Source organism: Sus scrofa, chromosome 1 (assembly GCF_054392235.1).
Source record: "Sus scrofa isolate SSC_HxYL_T2T_F1_AM1 chromosome 1, Sscrofa_HxYL_maternal_Yorkshire_Landrace_v2.0, whole genome shotgun sequence".
In the NCBI taxonomy this organism is placed as follows: Eukaryota; Metazoa; Chordata; class Mammalia; order Artiodactyla; family Suidae; genus Sus; species Sus scrofa.
This window is the reverse complement of record NC_139383.1, coordinates 226,267,109-226,285,747: the sequence shown is the minus strand read 5'-3', so window position 1 is coordinate 226,285,747 and position 18,639 is coordinate 226,267,109. Positions and strand designations below refer to the sequence as shown.

The 18,639-nt window shown below is 37.9% G+C and overlaps 1 protein-coding gene across 2 annotated transcripts in view; it reads left to right on the top strand.

Moving 5' to 3' along the window:
- The window catches only part of KDM4C (lysine demethylase 4C), a 436,329-nt gene that overhangs the window by 50,009 nt on the left and 367,681 nt on the right, over nt 1-18,639 (top strand). Inside the window, exons 3-4 of one of the 2 annotated variants that reach the window (XM_021063858.2) lie at nt 3,937-4,112; nt 9,532-9,646. In XM_021063858.2, the coding sequence (XP_020919517.1) occupies nt 3,937-4,112; nt 9,532-9,646 (291 nt within the window). The remainder of the gene's footprint in view (nt 1-3,936; nt 4,113-9,531; nt 9,647-18,639) is intronic. The other variant, XM_021063862.2, reaches the window with a different exon arrangement.

Here is an 18,639-nt window from a genome sequence, read left to right as displayed (position 1 = left end):
CCTAGGAGTGGGATTGCTGGATCATCTGTCAATTCTATTTTTAGTTTTTTGAGGAACCTCCATACTGTTTTCCAGAGTGGCTACACTATTTACATTTTCACCAATAGTGTAGGTTGGTTTTCTTTTCTCCATACCTTCTCCAGCATTTTTTTTTTTTTTTTCTTTTTAAGGCCGCTCCTGAGACATATGGAAGTTCCCAGGCTTTGGGTAGAATTGGAGCTACAGCTGCCGGCCACAGCCACAGCCACAGCAATGCAGGATCTGAGCTGCATCTGCGACCTATACCATAGCTCACAGCAACACTGGATCCTTAAACCCACTGAGCAAGACCAGGGATTGAACCCACATCCTCATGGATCCTAGTTGAGTTCGTTACTGCTGAGACATGATGGGAACTCCTCTAGCATTTCTTATTTGTAGATTTTAATGATGGCCATTCTGGAGTTCCCTTGTGGTGGGGAACTAGATGAAGGATCTAGCACTGTCACTGCAGTGGCTCAGGTTGCTGCTATGGCGTGGGTTTGATCCCTGGCTTGGGAACTTCCACAAGCTGCAGATGCAGCCAAAACAAAAACAAAAACAAAAACAAAAACATTTAAATAATGGCCATTCTGACTGGTGTGAGGTGGTACTTCACTGCAGTTTTGATCTCCCTTTCTCTAATAATTAGTGATGTTAATCATCTTTTCATGTGCCTTTCTGCCATTTATCTTCTTTGGAGAAATGTGTATTTAGGTCTTTTAGGTCTTCTGCCCATTTTTTCCATTTTTTGATTTTTTTCCCCTTATTTCTCTTCTTTCTTTCTTTTTTCTTTTTTTTTTTCTTTTTGGCCATCCTATGGCATATGGAGTTCCCAGGCCAAGGATTAGATCTGAGACCCAATTTCAACCTACACTGCAGCTGTAGCAATGCCAGATCCTTAACCCACTGCGCTGGGCTGGGGGATTGAATTTATGTCCTGGCGCTGTGGAGGTGCCACCAATGCTGCTGTACCACAGTGGGAACTCCTTTGATTTTGTTTGTTTGTTTGTTATTGAGTTGTATGAGATGTTTGTATATTTTGGAAATTAAGCCCTTGTCAGGTATGGCACATTGTTTACAAATGTTTTCTCCCTGTCCATAAGTTGTGTATTTTTGTTTAATGTTTCCTTTGCTGTGCAAAAGCTTATGTTTGTTTAGGTTCCATTTGTTTCTTTTTGCTTCTATTTTTGTTGTCTTGGGAGACTGACTTAAGAAAACATTGGTAAGTCAGAGAATCTTTTGCCTATGTTCTCTTCTAGGAATTTTATGGTGTCATATCTTATGTTTAAGCCTTTAAGCCATTTCGAGTTTATTTTTGTGTATGGCATGAGACTATGTTTTAATTTCACTGATTTATATGTGACTGTCCAACTTTCCCAGCACCACTTGCTGAAGAGACTATCTTTTCCCCATTATATATTCTTGCTTCCTTTGTTGAAGATTAATTGGTCTTGTGGGTTTATTTCTGGGTTCTCTATTCTGTTCCATTGATCCATATGTCTGTTTCTGTGCTAATACCATGCTGTTTTGATTACTGTAGCTTTTTTTCTGGTCTTTTTTTGTTCGTTTTTGTTTAGGGCCACACCCATGGCATATGGAGGTTCCCTGGGTAGGGGTCAAATCAGAGCTGTAGCCGTCAGCCTATGCTACAGCCATAGAAACACCGTATCTGACCCATGTCAGCAACCTACACCACAGCTCATGACAATGCCAGATCCTTAACCCACTGAGCAAGGCCACAGATCAAACCTGCATCCTTATGGATGCTAGTCAGATTCATTGCTGCTGAGCCACCATGGGAACTCTTTCATGCAGTTTTAAAATGATTTTTTTTCTTTTTTCTGTCTGCTCCTGTGGCATCTAAGTTCCCAGGCTAGAGGTTGAATTGTAGCTGCATCTGCAGGCCTATGCTTCTGCAGTCTACACCAGCGCTTGTGGCAATTGCAGATCCTTAATAAACTGGGTAAGGCTAGGGATTGAACCTGCATCCTCATGGATACTGTATTGGGTTCTTCACCTGCTGAGCCACAATGGGAACTCCAGGACTTGTTTTTTTACATTCTCTTTCTGATATTTCATTGTTAGTGTAAAGAAATACAACTGATTTCCGTATGTTAATCTTGTATCCTACTTCTTTGCTGAATTTGTTTGTCAGTCCTAGAAGTTTTTGTGTGGAGTCTTTGGGGTTTTCTGTATATAGTATCATGTCATTTGCATATAATGACAATTTTTCCTCTTCTTTTCCAATTTGAATACCTTTTATTTCTTTTTCTTTGCTGATTGCTGTGGTGAACACTTCATTTTTTAAGATTTTTTTATTTTTGCTTTTTAGGGCTGCACCCTTGGCATATGGAGGTTCCCAGGCTAGGGGTCTAATTGGAGCTACAGCTGCTGGCCCACGTCACAGCCACAGCGGTGCCTGATCCAAGCTGCGTCTACAACCTGCATCACAGCTCATGGCACTGCTGGATCCTTAACCCACTGAACGAGGCCAGGGATTGAACCTGAAACCTCATGGTTCCTAATTGGATTCATTTCTGCTGAACCACGATGGTAACTCCTGTTGTAGTGAATACTTTAATCAAAGTAAATGAACACATGCACAAAATTTAAATTCACATTTTTGTAAATTTATTATACTCCCTTAACTTTAGAAAATTTACTACAAATTTCTTTGGGGGGGCGTAATAACAACTGCCTTGTTTTTCACAACACAGAAAATATTTTACTCTAAGTATGATGCTGATTTTAATTGTAGATATTCTTATTTCTTAACAGGGTCCTGAATAAATAAGTTTTTTATTTTTTTGGAATACTCACATTACTTTCTTTTAAAAATTTTTAATTTTTTTTTTTTTTTTTTTGCTTTTTATGGCTGCACTTGCAGCATATGGAAGTTTCCAGGCTAAGGGTTGAATTGGAGCTATAGCTGCCAGCCTACACCACAGACACAGCAGCTTGGGATTTGAGCTGTGTCTGCCACCTACATCACAGCTCACTGCAAGGCTGGATCCTTAACTCACTGAGTGAGGCCAGGGATTGAACCCATGTCCTCATTATCACTGAGCCACGATGGGAACTCTACTCACATTTATTTCTGATGAAGAAAAAGTATTTATAACACTCTTAAGTACTAACCTCTCCCCCTTTCAATATGTGATAAAGACAGTGTAGTATGTTTATCCATATCCATTTGGTATGATTGTCCACAGTCTTTTAAAGCATGAAGTATGTGTTTTTAATAGCATCTAGTATGATTGTCTCTGTTGTCCTTTTAAACTAACATACCTTAGAGAAATAAGACAGGAGTAGTTATAGGCAAAAACTGAATCAGTGGTTCCCCACCACTCCAGAAAAGTTGGTTGTTAAACATTTACTAGCATACCACACTGATTTGCCATATTGTGTGAGAGGTATTTAAAGAAACACTATTTACTAAACCAGTACTTATTTTTCCCATATTAATATAAATAGCATTTGACCTTAAGGAAGTCATTTTACTTCTAGGTGTCTCTCAATTTTACCTTTAAAATGGAGAGGTTAAGAATTCCCTGGTGGCTCAGCAGGTTAAGGATCTGGCATTGCCACTACTGTGGCTTGGGTTGCTGCTGTGGTGTGGGTTTGATTTCTAGCTGGGGAACTTCCACATTGCTGTGGGTGCAGCCAAAAAGGGAAAAAAAGTAGGTTAACAGCATCAACCAGAAACTAAATTAATGAAGGGGCAGTATTTGGTATACTGGGTACTTAGCCAATTTTGGAGAATACAAGCATTTCCTTTATTGTGAATCTTCACAGTTCTTTTACACATTTGTCATAGAAATGCTGGGAAATTCTTCATTTGTATTCTGTTGGAATATGAAAGCTAAATAACTACCTGGGATATTTTCCAAATAATATTTTATTATTTTACTTTAGGTGATTCCTCCTAAGGAGTGGAAGCCAAGGCAGTGCTATGATGACATTGACAATTTGCTTATTCCAGCACCGATTCAGCAGATGGTCACAGGACAGTCAGGACTGTTTACTCAGTACAACATCCAGAAAAAAGCCATGACAGTGAAGGAGTTCAGGCAGCTGGCCAACAGTGGCAAGTGAGTAGATTCAGTTTGCTATTTTTACTTCTTTCAAAGGTATAGGTGAAGATGGTAAGAAATGACATAGAGAAGTTTGTGGTGAAAAAACAGTAGTCTTCTGCACAATCTCTTTCAGTCCTCCTTTAATTATTTCCATTTTCTGTTTTTCAGGTGGTTGCCTGCCTACTTACATTTAGTTTACTACTAGGGAAATTGTTTCTCATTTTATCATCTCATTCATAGTGTCTATAAATGGCTTTTCTTCTATTTTTTAGTTGCCATAAATTTTTGTTTCTGTGCATGATTCATCTTTGTTAGGCAAATTTTCTTCTGTATGTAATAGTGTTTAAGTCTTAAATGATAAATTATATATATTAGGGAGTTCCCATTGTGGCTCAGTGGTAATGAACCTGACTGGTATCTATGAGAACTTGGGTTTGATCCCTGGCCCCACTCAGTGGGTTAAGGATCCGGTGTTGCTGAGAGCTGTGGTGTATATTGCAGACACAGCTCAGATCTGGCATTGCCTTGGCTGTGGTGTAGGCCGACCACTACAGCTCTGACGACCCCTACCCTTGTAACTTCCATATGCCGAGGGTACGGCCCTAAAAAGACAAAAAAAAAAAAAATTGCAGATATTAGAAGATGAATACTTAAATCCTCAAATGACTTGAAGGGCCACTATTGTTATATTGTACTAGTCACCTGTTGCTGTTTAACAAATCGCCCCATTCCTAGTATCTTAAATCAATAAACATTTAATACCTCAGTTTCTGAATATCAGGAATCTGGGAGTGGTTAGCTGGGTGGCTGTGGCTCAGGGTCTCACATGATGTCACAGTTAAGTTGGCTGGGGCTGTTATCACCTGCAGGCTTGACTGTGACTGGAAGATTTTCTTCCGAGATTGCTTCCCTTGTGTAGCTGTTGGGTGGAGTATTGAATTCCTTGCTGCATGAGCTACTCCTCATGTTGTGGCAGCTGGCTTCTTCCACAAGTTATCCAAGAGTTACCAAGGTGGAGGCCACAATGTCTTCATGACCTGTTTCTTAACTGTCATTTCTAGCTTATTCAATTTGTTATAAGCTAAGTGCACCTCATACTTAAGAGGAGGAGAATGAAGTTGTTCATCATGAGAGGAGGAGTATTAAAGAATTTGTGGATATATTTAGACAGAATCATAGTTATGACTATTATTGTTATCCCCTCCCCCCTTTAAAAAAATTTGTTTTGGTGGTTAAGATGTTAGATCATGATCCCTTCGTTGCTCAGTGGAAATGAATCTGACTAGCATCCATGAGGATGCACGTTCGATCCCTAGTCTTGTTCAGTGGGTTAAGGATCCGACGTTGCCATGAGCTGTGGTGTAGGCTGCAGACACCGCTCAGATCCCATGTTGCTGTGGCTGTGGTGTAGGCCAGCAGTTATAGCTCAGATTTGACCCCTAGCCCGGGAACCTCCATATGCTACGGGTGTGGCCCTAAAAAGACAAAGAAAAAGAATGTTAGAGCAAAATATTAATCTGGGAAAAAAAATTCCCTCAAAAACCAACCAACCAATCATCCAGATGAAAAAACATCATCATCTCAATTCTCTGCATGGGTGTACATGAGATTAAGTCCTTTGGATTAATTTAGTTGATATCTTTCTTTAAAAAAATTATTTTTGATGCAGACTAGTACATTTAGAATGGACATACAGTAAGGTCCTGCTATATAGCACAGGGAGTTATATCCAGTCTCCTGGAATAGACCAGATTGGAAAACAATATTAAAAAAATATGTATATATACATATGTCTGAGTCACTCTATAGCAAAAATTGGTACAACATGGTAAATCAACTATACTTTCATAAAAAATTATATTTGTATAGGAAGTACTTGATGGTACTTGAAGAATCTTTTTTCCTGTGATGTTCCTATTATGGAGCATTCTGGCCAATCCACAGGAATTAAATGTTTTGTATTTAATTTGGGTCCTTTTTGATTTTTTTTTTTTTTTGGGTAAGTATTAGTAAAGCCTCATTGTTTCAGATCCCATTAAGTGAGAGTGTGAGACTCTTCCTTAAGGGAGCCATTCAGGTGACATTGTCTGTTTTGTGTACCACCGTGGACCCAGTGCCTGGTGCAGCATCTGGGACATGGTAGGTGCTATATCAGTATCTGTTGTGTCATGAAGCTACAATATACTTGAAGTGGTAAAAATTATTAAATAGATTGTAAAGATTTACTTATTAATAGAATGTATATTTCTCAATATTCTGAAATTTAAAGATAATTTTAAAAATAGTTGACTCTTTTTTTTACTTACAAAATATAACTTCTGTGAGAAATTGTCCGGGAGTTCCTGTTGTGTGGCTCAGTGGAAATGAATCTGACTAGTATCCATGAGGATGCAGGTTCAATCCCTGGCCTTGCTCAGTGGGTTAAGGATCTGGCATTGCTGTGAGCTGTGGTGTAGGTCACAGACACAGCTTGGATCTTTTGTTGCTGTGGCTGGCAGCTGCAGCTCCAATTCGACCCCTACCCCAGGAACTTTCATATGTCATGGGCATGGCCCTAAAAAGACAAAAAAAAAAAAAAAAAAAAAAAAAAAAAGAAAAGAAATCGTCGGAAAGACTAAAGACTAAATTTTATTTCTTTCAAAGTTAATTTTGAGTTGGATTAATTTATCTTTTGAGTTGGATTAATTTCACTATAAGTGTTGTATGTTTCCTTTGTGCCAGTTTCATATGAAAATTTATTTCAAATGCCAGTGAAATGAGTTTTTAAACCTCAAGCCAAGACCCTACTTGTTCATTCCCAACTACACTAAGATCATGTGGTCTTCATAATGGGTATGGAATGGTCCTAAGATGGGACTAATTTACATGGGAGGCGGGAAGCATCCTTCTGGTCTTTCTGTTCATCTTTTCTCCTTTAATATATGCCCTTGCATAGGTACACAGTACATAATGTGCTTGGTATAAACAGTAAAGAGGATAACATGCTCATTTGGTTAATATCACAGCTTAGTCCAAAGAACATCTGGAGATTTCCAATATGTACCTCTATTATAAAAGTTTGTGGCAAGACACACTGTCTTGCATCACTTACATTACTGGTCTGTAATTTGTTTTGGGCATAGAGCTAAGTGCTTTACAATTACCTGATGCAGTTCTCACGACAGCTCAGTTATTATTATCCCTATCTTACAGATGAATAGTTGAGATCCAGAGAGATTCAGTCCCCTCCCCACAGTTATGTGTGTAGCTTATAAATGACAAAGCCTGGATTGAAACCCAGGTAGTCTTATCCTGGAGTTCCGTCTCTTAACAACTGTGCTATAGTAAATGAAAGGTTCTGGGTAAAAAGGCGTGGTTGCATCAGTTTTGAGCAAGCTGAAGCTGGATTTGTGAAATAGCTATAATTGTTTTATAGTTCTTTAGGGATGGACTCTGTAGCCAGGTTTAATTAGAATCAGGTACCAACTGAGTGAACTGGTCACTTTCTCCAAGTTTAGTGTCAGTGTTTGTTTCAAATATTAAAAGATTTTATAATTTAACCTCAGTAGCCAAAGTAAACTATAGCTTTCTCTCTTAGAGTTATGAGTTGTTAAAAATTGATCCTGAGTGAGTATATAATGATAGATTCTTTAGGTCTTCTCATAGTGAAAGGCAATTTAGGGCTTTAATTTACAAAATAGAAGAAGTTTTTTTATAAGTCATAATAAGTAGCATCTTTGCTACCTTTTTTTCATAACCTGACTCTGACCTCTGGCTTGTTTAGCTTGTGCCTGGAAATTCTTATTACTACTGGAACCCTCTGATCATACTCAAGTCATGTAGTGATTCTGACAGATTCTGACATACACATTCTCTTTATTTTTGGCTGCCCTGTGAGATCCTAGTGTTTTGGTTAAATCTGAAAATTATTCTGTATTTCAGACGCAGTTGTTAAATTAAGTTGTTTGGTATTCTTCCTTACTGCTTAGATAACCAGTTTGGCATCCCCAGGTAGTAGATGTAAATATTGATTTTTCTGTAATTATTCAATCTAAAATGTCCAAGTAGGCTTTATAGGGATTGCTACTCCTGCTAAACAGCTTTTTCATTATGTTTATTGCATTGTTTTCTGTTTGTTGGCTTTTTTTTTCCTGTGGAATCATTGTTTTTTTTTTTTGGTGATTATAATAGAGGATTATTATTTAAAATCTACATAGTACAGAAGAGTAGGTACCTTTCTATAATTCCTATGTGGGACAGAACCATTAGTATTAATAATTTGGTGTATATTTCTTTCTGGCCATTTAATATGTAGTTATAGATCTTTTTTACATAAATAGGATCATAGTGTATTCACTATTCTATAATCTGCTTTATTCACTGTGGAAAGATTTTAATATCAGTATATAGAAAGATCTATCTTATTTTGTGTTTTTCTTTTTTTTTTTTTTTTTTTTTTTCTTTTTAGGGCCGCACCTTCAGCATAGGGAAGTTCCCAGGCTGGGGGTCGAATTTGAGCTACAGCTGCTGGCCTACACCACAGCCATGGTGATGTGGGATCTGAACCATGTCTGCGATCTACACCACAGCTCATGGCAACACTGGATCCTTAACCCACTGAGCGAGGCCAGGGATCAAACCCACATCCTCATGGATACTAGTTGGGTTCTTAACCGTTGAGCCGCAATGGGAACTCCTTTTTTGTGTTCTTTTATTTAACTTAGTTCTAGTTGCTGGACATAAGCTTGAGGTTTCATTTAATGCTGCAGCAACATTTTACACTTCTTTGTGTTGTTGGGATGAATTTCTAGGATGGGTTTTAGGGCCAAAGGGCCAACACCGTTTTTAAGGGTGTTGATATGTGTTGAAAAATTATACTCTGGTTATCAGTTTATGCTCCAGCTGTGTAAGAGAGGTGTTATTCTTTATTACAGGTTATATAGTAATCATTTGTCGATCTAATAACTGTACAATATCTTATTTTAGTTTTACTTTCTAGTATTTTTAGTGAGATTGTCAATTTTTCTATAGAAAATTACAAGAAATTGTAAGAAAATTACATGTGATATATGTAATTACAGATTACGTATATTCTATGCTTTGTGTTTTATATTTGAATCTCTAAAATTTCTTGTTATAGTATAATTGGTTAAAGATTGTAGAAAATATTTCAAAAGCTAAAATAATGAATTTTAACTAAGTTTCTGCTTATTGTTGATACTTTCATGAAAATATTTTTGTTTTTAGTCAAAAAATGAGTTTTTCATGCAGAGTTATTTAATAAAATGATAATTCATAAATACATTTGTATATTTACTTGTTAGATTTGGCACCGTGAGCTGCTGCAGTATTTTCATTTTGGTAGGATTTTGTTTAGAGAGTGATTTATATCAAATGGGGGGGAATCTTACAATTATCTTAATGGTTTGTGCTTTTTTTCATCTACCTTTTCTAGATATTGTACTCCAAGATACTTGGATTATGAAGATTTGGAGCGCAAGTACTGGAAGAACTTAACCTTTGTGGCACCCATCTATGGTGCAGACATTAATGGGAGCATATACGATGAGGTATGTTTCTGTTATACTGGGTTTGTAAAACATCATTTCATGTTACTGTTGTTACCATTTTAGGTGCTTGAGAAGTAGTCATTTGTTGTTTTGTGTAACCTGTAATTCCTCACAGGAAGGGAGGAAATACAGACATGTCAGTATGATTTCTGTTGCTATTTTCCAGATTGAAACAATTGTACACATGCCTGAGGCTGTTCAACAGTAGTATAGTTTGTGGTTATCTGGTCAATTTTAAATTACATTCAAAAATTTTAAAAGCAGGAGTTCCCATCAAGGTTCAGTGGTGAATGAATCTGACTAGCATCTGACACAGGTTTGATCCCTGGCCTTGCTCAGTGGGTTAAGGATCTGGTGTTGCCCTGAGCTGTGGTATAGGTTGCAGACTCAGCTTGGATCTGGTGTTGCTGTGGCTGTGGTGTAGACTGGCAGCTGCAGCTCTGATTGGAGCCCTGGCCTGGGAACCTCCATATGCCATGGGAGCAGCCCTAAAAATAGCAAAAAAAAAAAAAAAAAAGTTTAAAAGCAAAGGACATTATAAAAAACTTGGAAAACAGGAAATGTTCTTCGTAATGCTACCATCTTAAGGCAAAAGTAGTATTTTAATATGTGTTCTTCTTGTAGTTTTCCTGTAATCATTTAAACAAATTATATTAAAGGTACTTACATTCTCCCCCCCCAACAAATTGTGAGAATTTTTTCTTTTTCAAACAGTGCCTATTATTATAGTTTTTCCAGTTACTTTTCATGAGAATGTAATCCAGTTGATATAATCTAATCCTTTTGCCTCCCCAATTGTAAACCTTATTTTTAAATCTTTTCTTTTGGAAACTTTTTTGTTTTTTTAGTTAAAAATTTTTTTATGGCTATACCCTTGGCATATGGAAGTTCTCAGGCCAGGGAATGAATCTGAACAATGGCTGTGACCTATGCCACAGCTGTGGTAATGCCAGATCCTTAACCCACTGTGCTGGGCCAGGGATTGAACCTGTGCCACCACAGAGACAACAGTGCATCCTAACCTGCTGCACCATAGTTGGAGCTCCTCCTTTTTTGAAACCTTTTATCCCCTTTTCCATTGTTTTATTTTGAAAAATTTCTTGCCTACCAAAAGGTTGAAGTAATGTAGTGAACACCTGGATACCTTTACATAGATTCCCCAGTTGTTAATATTTGCCATAATTGCTTTGTGTTCTTCTATCATCTTGTCTTTGTCTGTCTTTGTACTGTAACATTTAAAAGTAAGTTGCAAACATCATGGCAGTTCACCATTAATTATTTCAGCATGTATCTTTCAGTTATAAGGCTATTTACCATTTATGTAATATCATTTAACATATAGACCATATTCAAAGATCCCTGGTTTTCCCAATAATGTTTTTTATAAACTGCTTTTTTTTTTTCCCTATATGAAGGATCCAGCCATGAATTTCCCTTTGAAATTGATAAGTGACCTATAGGGTGATATTTAGAGACTAGGTGATAATCCTATTCCCCAGCAGTCTTTCACCCAGTGAATTTGCCTCCATTGATAATCCTGCCCGAGGTAATTGTTATATTATTGTTAAACCTTTTATATTTTGAAATATAAAACAAGCTGAAAAGTACATAAGGCATAAACTTAGAGCTTCATGATGAGCTATACCATCACTGACTTCAAGGAAAACCTCATCAACACTCTAGATTTCCCCCACCTGTCCCTTTTCCCTATTGTAGTCTCCACCTTTTCCTCCAAAGGTAATCGCTATTCAGACTTTATGGTAATCTCTCCTTTAAAAAAGCAGCTCATTGTATCTTATTTCTGAATTTTATAGAGCCTGAAGAATCATTCATTATATACTCTTGGATGTCTGGCTTCTGTCATACCTAATTACATTTCTAAGCTTTTTCTGTATTGTGCGTGGCTGTAGTTCATTCATTTTCACTGCTGTATAATATCCTATTGTATGAATGCACCACAGTTTATTCGTTTTGTAACTAAGGATCATTTTGATTGCTTCTAGTTTTGGGTTTTATGCACAAAACTTCTGTGAATGTTCTGCACATATTTCCTAGGTTGTGGAAGCTTGCGTTTCTGTGGGGTGTATGCCTAGGAGTGGTTATAGGGTATACACATGGTTATTTTAAAAAGAAAACTGTTTTTTCAGCTTAGACATTTCTATACCAACATTTGCTGGTTCCCATTGCTCCATATCCTCCCTGTCAGTTGGTATTACTGGTTTTAATTTTAGCCATTCTAAAGTGAAATGAGTCTGTGTAGTAGATTCTTGTGGTTTTAAATTACATTATGATTTTGTCTTTTATATTTATTGATGGTTTGGATTTACCCTTTATCAAAATGCCTATTCAAGCCTCTTGTATATTTTTCTTTGTGTCATGCTTTTCTTTTTGATTTATAGTACTTCATGCATTTCTGGTTATGCAGTAGTGGCATAGTTTCAATTTTCTATATGGATTGCAGTTATTGAACACTGTTGTTAATAGGGCCATTCTTATTTTTGAAACTAGACTGGGTATTAGATGATACTATGAAATTGCTATTATCCTGTTAAAAATAATGATGGCATGGTGACTCTCTATATTTTTTCTTACCAATTGAAGATACACACTGAAAAATATGTAAATGAAATAACATGCAGTCTGAAATTTGTTTTTGAAGTATCTCAGACAATATAATTGGATATAATTGAATGAAGATTGGTAAAATATTAGTTATTGAAGCTAGATGATGAATACATGATGTTTAAAATGTGTATTTTAGAATATTAAAAATAAAAATTAAAAAAGAGAGAAAACATCCTTTCTTTTTATCTCTTTTGTATTTTCATTAATGTAAGTAATCTCCATGTTGAGAATTTGTTTATTAGTATGTACTCATGTAGAGAAATTGAAAATAGAGAAAAACATGAATAAAAATATAAATTACTCCTAAGCTTACCAAACAAAAATAACCTCTTTATGATTTCCTTTTGATCTTTTATTTTATATTAGTATGTATACATGTATGTATGTTCCCCCACCTCAAAGTTTCAGATTGTACCTTGTATTAAAGCTTTACTGTTTTTTTTTTTTTTGTATTTCAATTCCAAGTATATTCTTACTGATTTTTCTTTAGTAGTAACAAATCTCCTTTAAGTTTAACATATAATGGTTACTTATACTTAGGAAAATGAGTGTCATTAACAGTAAGAATTCCTTACAGAAATAGAACCTTGTCTTACTAAACCAGTTTTTTTGGGATTTCCATTGAAATGGATGGGGCCAAGCAAATGTGGTTGGTATTTTCACTTGCTGCCCAGAAAAGTTGAAGCGTTTTCCTGAAGTTATAAGGCTGGTAGAGGGACTCTCAGGTGCTCTTACTACCCACAGCAGTTTTTTTTTTTTTTTTTTTTTTTTTTTTTTTTTTTTTTGTCTTTTGTCTATTTAGGGTCACACCCATGGCATTTGGAGGTTCCAGGCTAAGGGTTGAGTTGGAGCTGTAGCTGCTAGCCTATGCCACAGCCACAGCAATGTGGAATCTGTGCCTTGTCTGCGACCTACACCACAGCTCATGGCAATGCCGGATCCTTACTGAGCAAGGCCAGGGATTGAACCCTCATCCTCATGGATATTAGTCAGGTTTGCTGACCACTGAGCCACAACAGGAACCGCCCCTCACACCAGTCTTCAGGAAGTAATTATGTGTAGTTAGAAGATAGTTGTAGGTATGTGTAAAATTAGGTCAGTGTCAACTACAAATCTGCCCGGACCTCATGGGTTATTTTGTGCCTCTCTGTGGTTTCTTCTCTCTGGTATCCTGGTAAGTTTGTAGGTTTCTGAGGGGCTGACTGAGCTGAGGAATCATTTGGGTCCTGGGCCGAGAGGTGACATATCTGAGGGCTTGAAAATAAAATAAAAATCAGTCTAAGATTATTTTCCTAACCATACTTTGGGATTATTGAGCCCTTTGTTCTTTTTTTTTTTTTTTTTTTTTTTTTTTCCCTGCAAATATGATTAAGAGGTAGAGCAGCATATTTGGGATGATTTTCAAAACAGCTGACATAAAACTGCCCTAAACTAATTTTTCTCCTTCCTGTCTTCCTTTCTTTCTTTTCTTTTTCTTCCTTCCTTCCTTTCTTTCTATCTCTCCCTTCCTTCCTTCCTTTCTTTCTCTCTCTCTCTCCCTTTCTCTCTCTTTCTCTCTCTTTCTTTCTTTCTTTCTTGTGAGCTATCTATGTGGTGCTCATACATATTTTATTTGTTTATTTGCCTTTTAGGGCCACAGCCACAGCATATGGAAGTTCCAGGGTAGGGGTCAAATTGGAGCTGCAGCTGCTGCCCATGCCACGCCACAGCCACAGCCACAGCAACACGGGATCTGAGCTGTGTCTGCAACCTAACCACAGTAATGCTGGATCCCTGACCTGCTGAGTGAGGCTAGGGATTGAACCTGTATCCTCATGGATACCAGTCAGATTTGTTTCTGCTGCGGCATGATGGAAACTCCATAAAATTTTTTCATATTTTATAGTAAAATAACATGGTTGTTGACAGCACACATGAGGCTGATTGGCTTTGGTTTGCAGGGTTTATCAATTTACTGCTTGTGTTTGAAAACCAGTTACACATTGGAATTTCTTCAAGGGAATATTGACTTTAGACTTCATTAATGAGTAACTTTAGTTATTAAAATCCAATGAACAAAAATCCAGTGGTTGTAAACATGCAGTTTTAAAACATCGTCATCATTTACAGGTTTCGGAGCCAGGAATTTGTCACTTTGGTAGGACCTTCAAGGCATAGAATTTTGTGGAATTTCTTTAGAAGAATTTAGTAGCTCCAGGGCTGAGCTGATGTTTTCAATGCTTTCTTAGTATAAAAACAGATAGGAGAAAGATGTTGTAAACTTCTATTGGTAAACAAAGCCAATCACATTTAAGACACCTAAATTCAAACAAATGGAAAATAACTTGTGTTTGCCCCCTTGAGGTAGATGGAGAGTTATAAGAGAGTGCATTAAAAAGAGTGAGGAAGAGTGAGTTTAATAATAACCTCTAGCTGTCAGGAATGTTTGAAATCATTGCAGCGAATATGCATTGAAAAAAACCTGTATATTGTTTTGCTCTTTACTGTTGTATCTTTGTATTGTTTAACTGATCAGCTCAATGTTTAAATTGTATTGGGGGAGTTCCTGTCATGGCTCAGTGGTTAACAAACTCAGCTGGCATCCTATGAGAACGTGGGTTCGATCCCTGGCCTTGCTCAATGGGTTAAGGATCCGGCGTTGCTGTGAGCTGCAGTGTAGGTTGCAGACGTGGCTCAGATCCTGCATTGCTGTGGCTCTGGTGTAGGCCGGTGGCTACAGCTCCAATTGGACCCCTAGCCTGGGAACCTCCATATGCTGTGGGTGTGGCCCTAGAAAGACCAAAAAAAAAAAAAAAAAAAAAAGAAAAAAAAAGAAAGACAAAAAAATTGTATTGGGAACTGGTTATGGTTCATGGTATTATTTTGAAAGAGATTATGGTCATTAAATTGCAGTTCAGGCACCCTCCTAATTTCTAGTTATGGCTATTTCCTTTAATGTTAAAAGAATGATTGAAAAACTGTAGCCTTGGAGTTCCCACTGTGATACAGTGGGTTAAGAATATGACTACAGTGGCTCGGGTTGCTGCAGAAACTCAAGTTTGATCCCTGGCCCTCTGCGCAGCACAGTGGGTTAAAAGGATCTGGCATTGTTATAGCAGCAGTGTAGATTGCAGTTGTGGCTTGGATTCATTTTGGTCCAGAAACTTCCATATGTTATTAAATAACATGATTTAAGCAAGATACTGTTTTTTTGATTTTTTTTTTTTTTTTTGTCTTTTGTTGTTGTTGTTGTTGTTGTTGTTGTTGTTGTTGCTATTTCTTGGGCCGCTCCCGCGGCATATGGAGGTTCCCAGGCTAGGGGTTGAATCGGAGCTGTAGCCACCGGCCTACGCCATAGGCACAACAACGCAGGATCCGAGCCGCGTCTGCAACCTACACCACAGCTCACGGCAACGCCGAATCGTTAACCCACTGAGCAAGGGCAGGGATCGAACCCGAAACCTCATGGTTCCTAGTCGGATTCATTAACCACTGCGCCACGACGGGAACTCCAAGATACTGTTTTTTAAACCAAAATACCAAGACTGTCAAAGGCATACCATGACAAAGCCCAGCCTTTGGGTGTCTGACACAAAGCTGGGCTTGGCAGCCAGATTCTGCCTGTTGCTTGTTTTTGTAAGTAAAGTTTTATTGGGGCATAGCCTTACCTGTTTATTTATTTACTATATATGGCTTTTTTGTACTACAGTGGCAAAGTTGAGTAGTTTTAACAGAGATTGTATGGCTTACAAAAGCAAAAATATTTATTGTCTTACCCTTTGCAGAAAAAATTTTCCAACCCCTAATACAGCGATATAAATACTTGCTCTTGGGATAGGATGATCAAACCTTTTTGAGATAGATGGGACACAGATACAATTTTGAATTTTTTTTTGGGAGAATGAGACTACTGACTACATTAATACCTGGAAATGAAATTGAAGTGTTTGGGGATGTCAGGAACTTTTGTGAGTAAAGAAGGTCCTGAACTTAGAAATAGAGCCACCTGTGTTCTTGGGTGACCATAGATGATTCTTTGGAAGCAGTAACAGAAGCATGAGTCTTAAGATCTGAATTTTTTTTTTTTTTTTTTTTTGTGGCAGGGGAGGCTTATGTTTTACTAAGGTCCACTGATAAAACATTTTAATTAGCTTTTGCTAACTGTAAATTTAAAAATTAGTCCTCTGAGGGAGTTCCTCTTGTGACAAAATGGAAATGAATCTGACTAGTATCCATGAGGATGTGAGTTTGATCCCTGGCCTTGGTCAGTGGGTCAGGGATCCGGCACTGCCGTGAGCTGTGGTATAGGTCGCAGACGTGGCTCGGATCCTGTGTGGCTGTGGCTGTGGTGTAGGCTGGCAGCTGTAGCCTGGGAACTTCCCTATGCTGTGGGTGCAGCCCTAAAAAGAAAAGAAAAAAAAAAGATAAAAAATTAGTCCTCTAATAAAAGGAGTGTGGGGTTTCTTTAGGAAATAAACACATGAAAAAGATAAATAGAAAAGATGAATAGAGAGAAAAAGGTGCTGTGTGTGGGATGATTCACCTTGCCTAATGGGCATGAAAATCAACAGGTATCTGTAGGAAAGAAGGAAAGTGGAACATTTCTGTGATGGCCAATAGCCATATTTCCACAGACCTTCGAAGACAGAGTGCATCTCATTCTGTTTGTGAGAGCTAAGGTAGATATCAGCATTTTTTTTTTTTTTTAACTTACACCAGTACAGAGACAGTAAATTATTCAGGCTTGTGTTCCATGTTATTTTAGGCTGCAATTCTGACAATACCTATCATAGCATATAATGGTGATCCTCTTTATGATAATGCTTCATTAAATCAAAATTATAATGAAGTTCCATGTGCTTTGCTTAAAATGGCTATCTTCTTAATCAGTAACACTGAAGAATCTCTAAGAGTATTGTCTGTTTTCAAAAGCGTCTTCTTTGCAAGATTTTCCCTTTGTTGGGTGGTGACAGACACCTCCTCTCCTCAGCCTCACCTGTCTCCTCTATCATCTCAACTTTCTGATTTGACTACTTCATTCACATCCTAACAGGCAGTGTTGTCTGCAGCGGCCCCTTTCAGCTGATGTCTTCGGAGTAGTGCATCAGTAGAATTCATACTTCACAGTAATTTAACCTTCTTTGATTGCTTTATGTCTAGGTACTTCTTTCTTCTGAATAAACCTGTGAGATGGCATTGCATGAAGGATGGATGTTTCCATTGTGTGTAACCATCTTTGATAGTTTTCAGCAGTCCTGGAGAGGAAGAAAGCACGTCTGCTTCACTCATGACCTGTGACTGTCTATCACCAGTGCCATCTGGAACTGTTCTTAAGTCTCCTAGGTTTTATTTGAAATTCAGTCCCTTCACTGAATGATGTTCGTCTCCACCTCATCTGCCTCCACGTCACTGAAGGTGTTCCCCACCCTCTCTTGTACAATCAGGTACTCAGTGGTCTCCTACACTGAGGGTGACTCACTGCACAGGGAATTTCTCTAGTTTTTCATGTATGATGTTGGCTCAAGTACTGTGGTTGGGCTTTCCAGGGGCAACACATGTTTAGTGCACAGGGACACGTCAGGATCATGCCTTATGTGCTTTCCTCCCTCGGTGCACACCTTCACTTGCAACTCTTTCTAATGTGTGGGCTTTTCTAGGCCTCTTAGGCTTACTTACTTTCTTCTCAGGCTTTTCCACTTTTGCAGAAGACATTTTCACCATAATGATGGGAAGATGTGACAGTGATGCCGAGTACGTTTTATACGGGCACAAGACAATCCTTTTGGGACAACAATCGAGATAAGACTGACTTGATGTCTTCATTCTCTTACCTGGATTTTTATAGGACTGGAAAGTGCTTTGACTGAAGAGGGAGAGGGAGAGGTCAGAGTGGGGTTTTCTGAACACTAGTACCCTGAGACAGTGGTTCTCAAACTTTTTGGTCTCAGGACTGCTTTATACCTTTTTTTTTTTTTTTTTGTCTTTTTAGGGCTGCACTTGCGGCATATGGAGGTTCCAGGTTGGAGGTGGAATAGGAGCTGTAGCCTCTGGCCTGTGCCACAGCCACAGCAACACCAGATCCGAGCCGTGTCTGAGACCTACACCACAGCTCATGGCAACACCAGATCCTCGACCCGCTGAGCAAGGCCAGGGATCAAACCCACAACCTCATAGTTCCTAGTCGGATTTGTTTCTGCTGCACCACGACAGGAACTTCAGGACTGCTTTATACTTTAATAATTATGGATCTCAAGGAGCTTTTGCTTGTATCTCTCCTTTTTTATTATATGAGAAATTAAAACTGAGACTGTTTTAAAATATTTAATTCATTAAAAACAATCTGTTATATAACATTCATTTTTTAATTAAAAATGGCTATATTTTCCTAA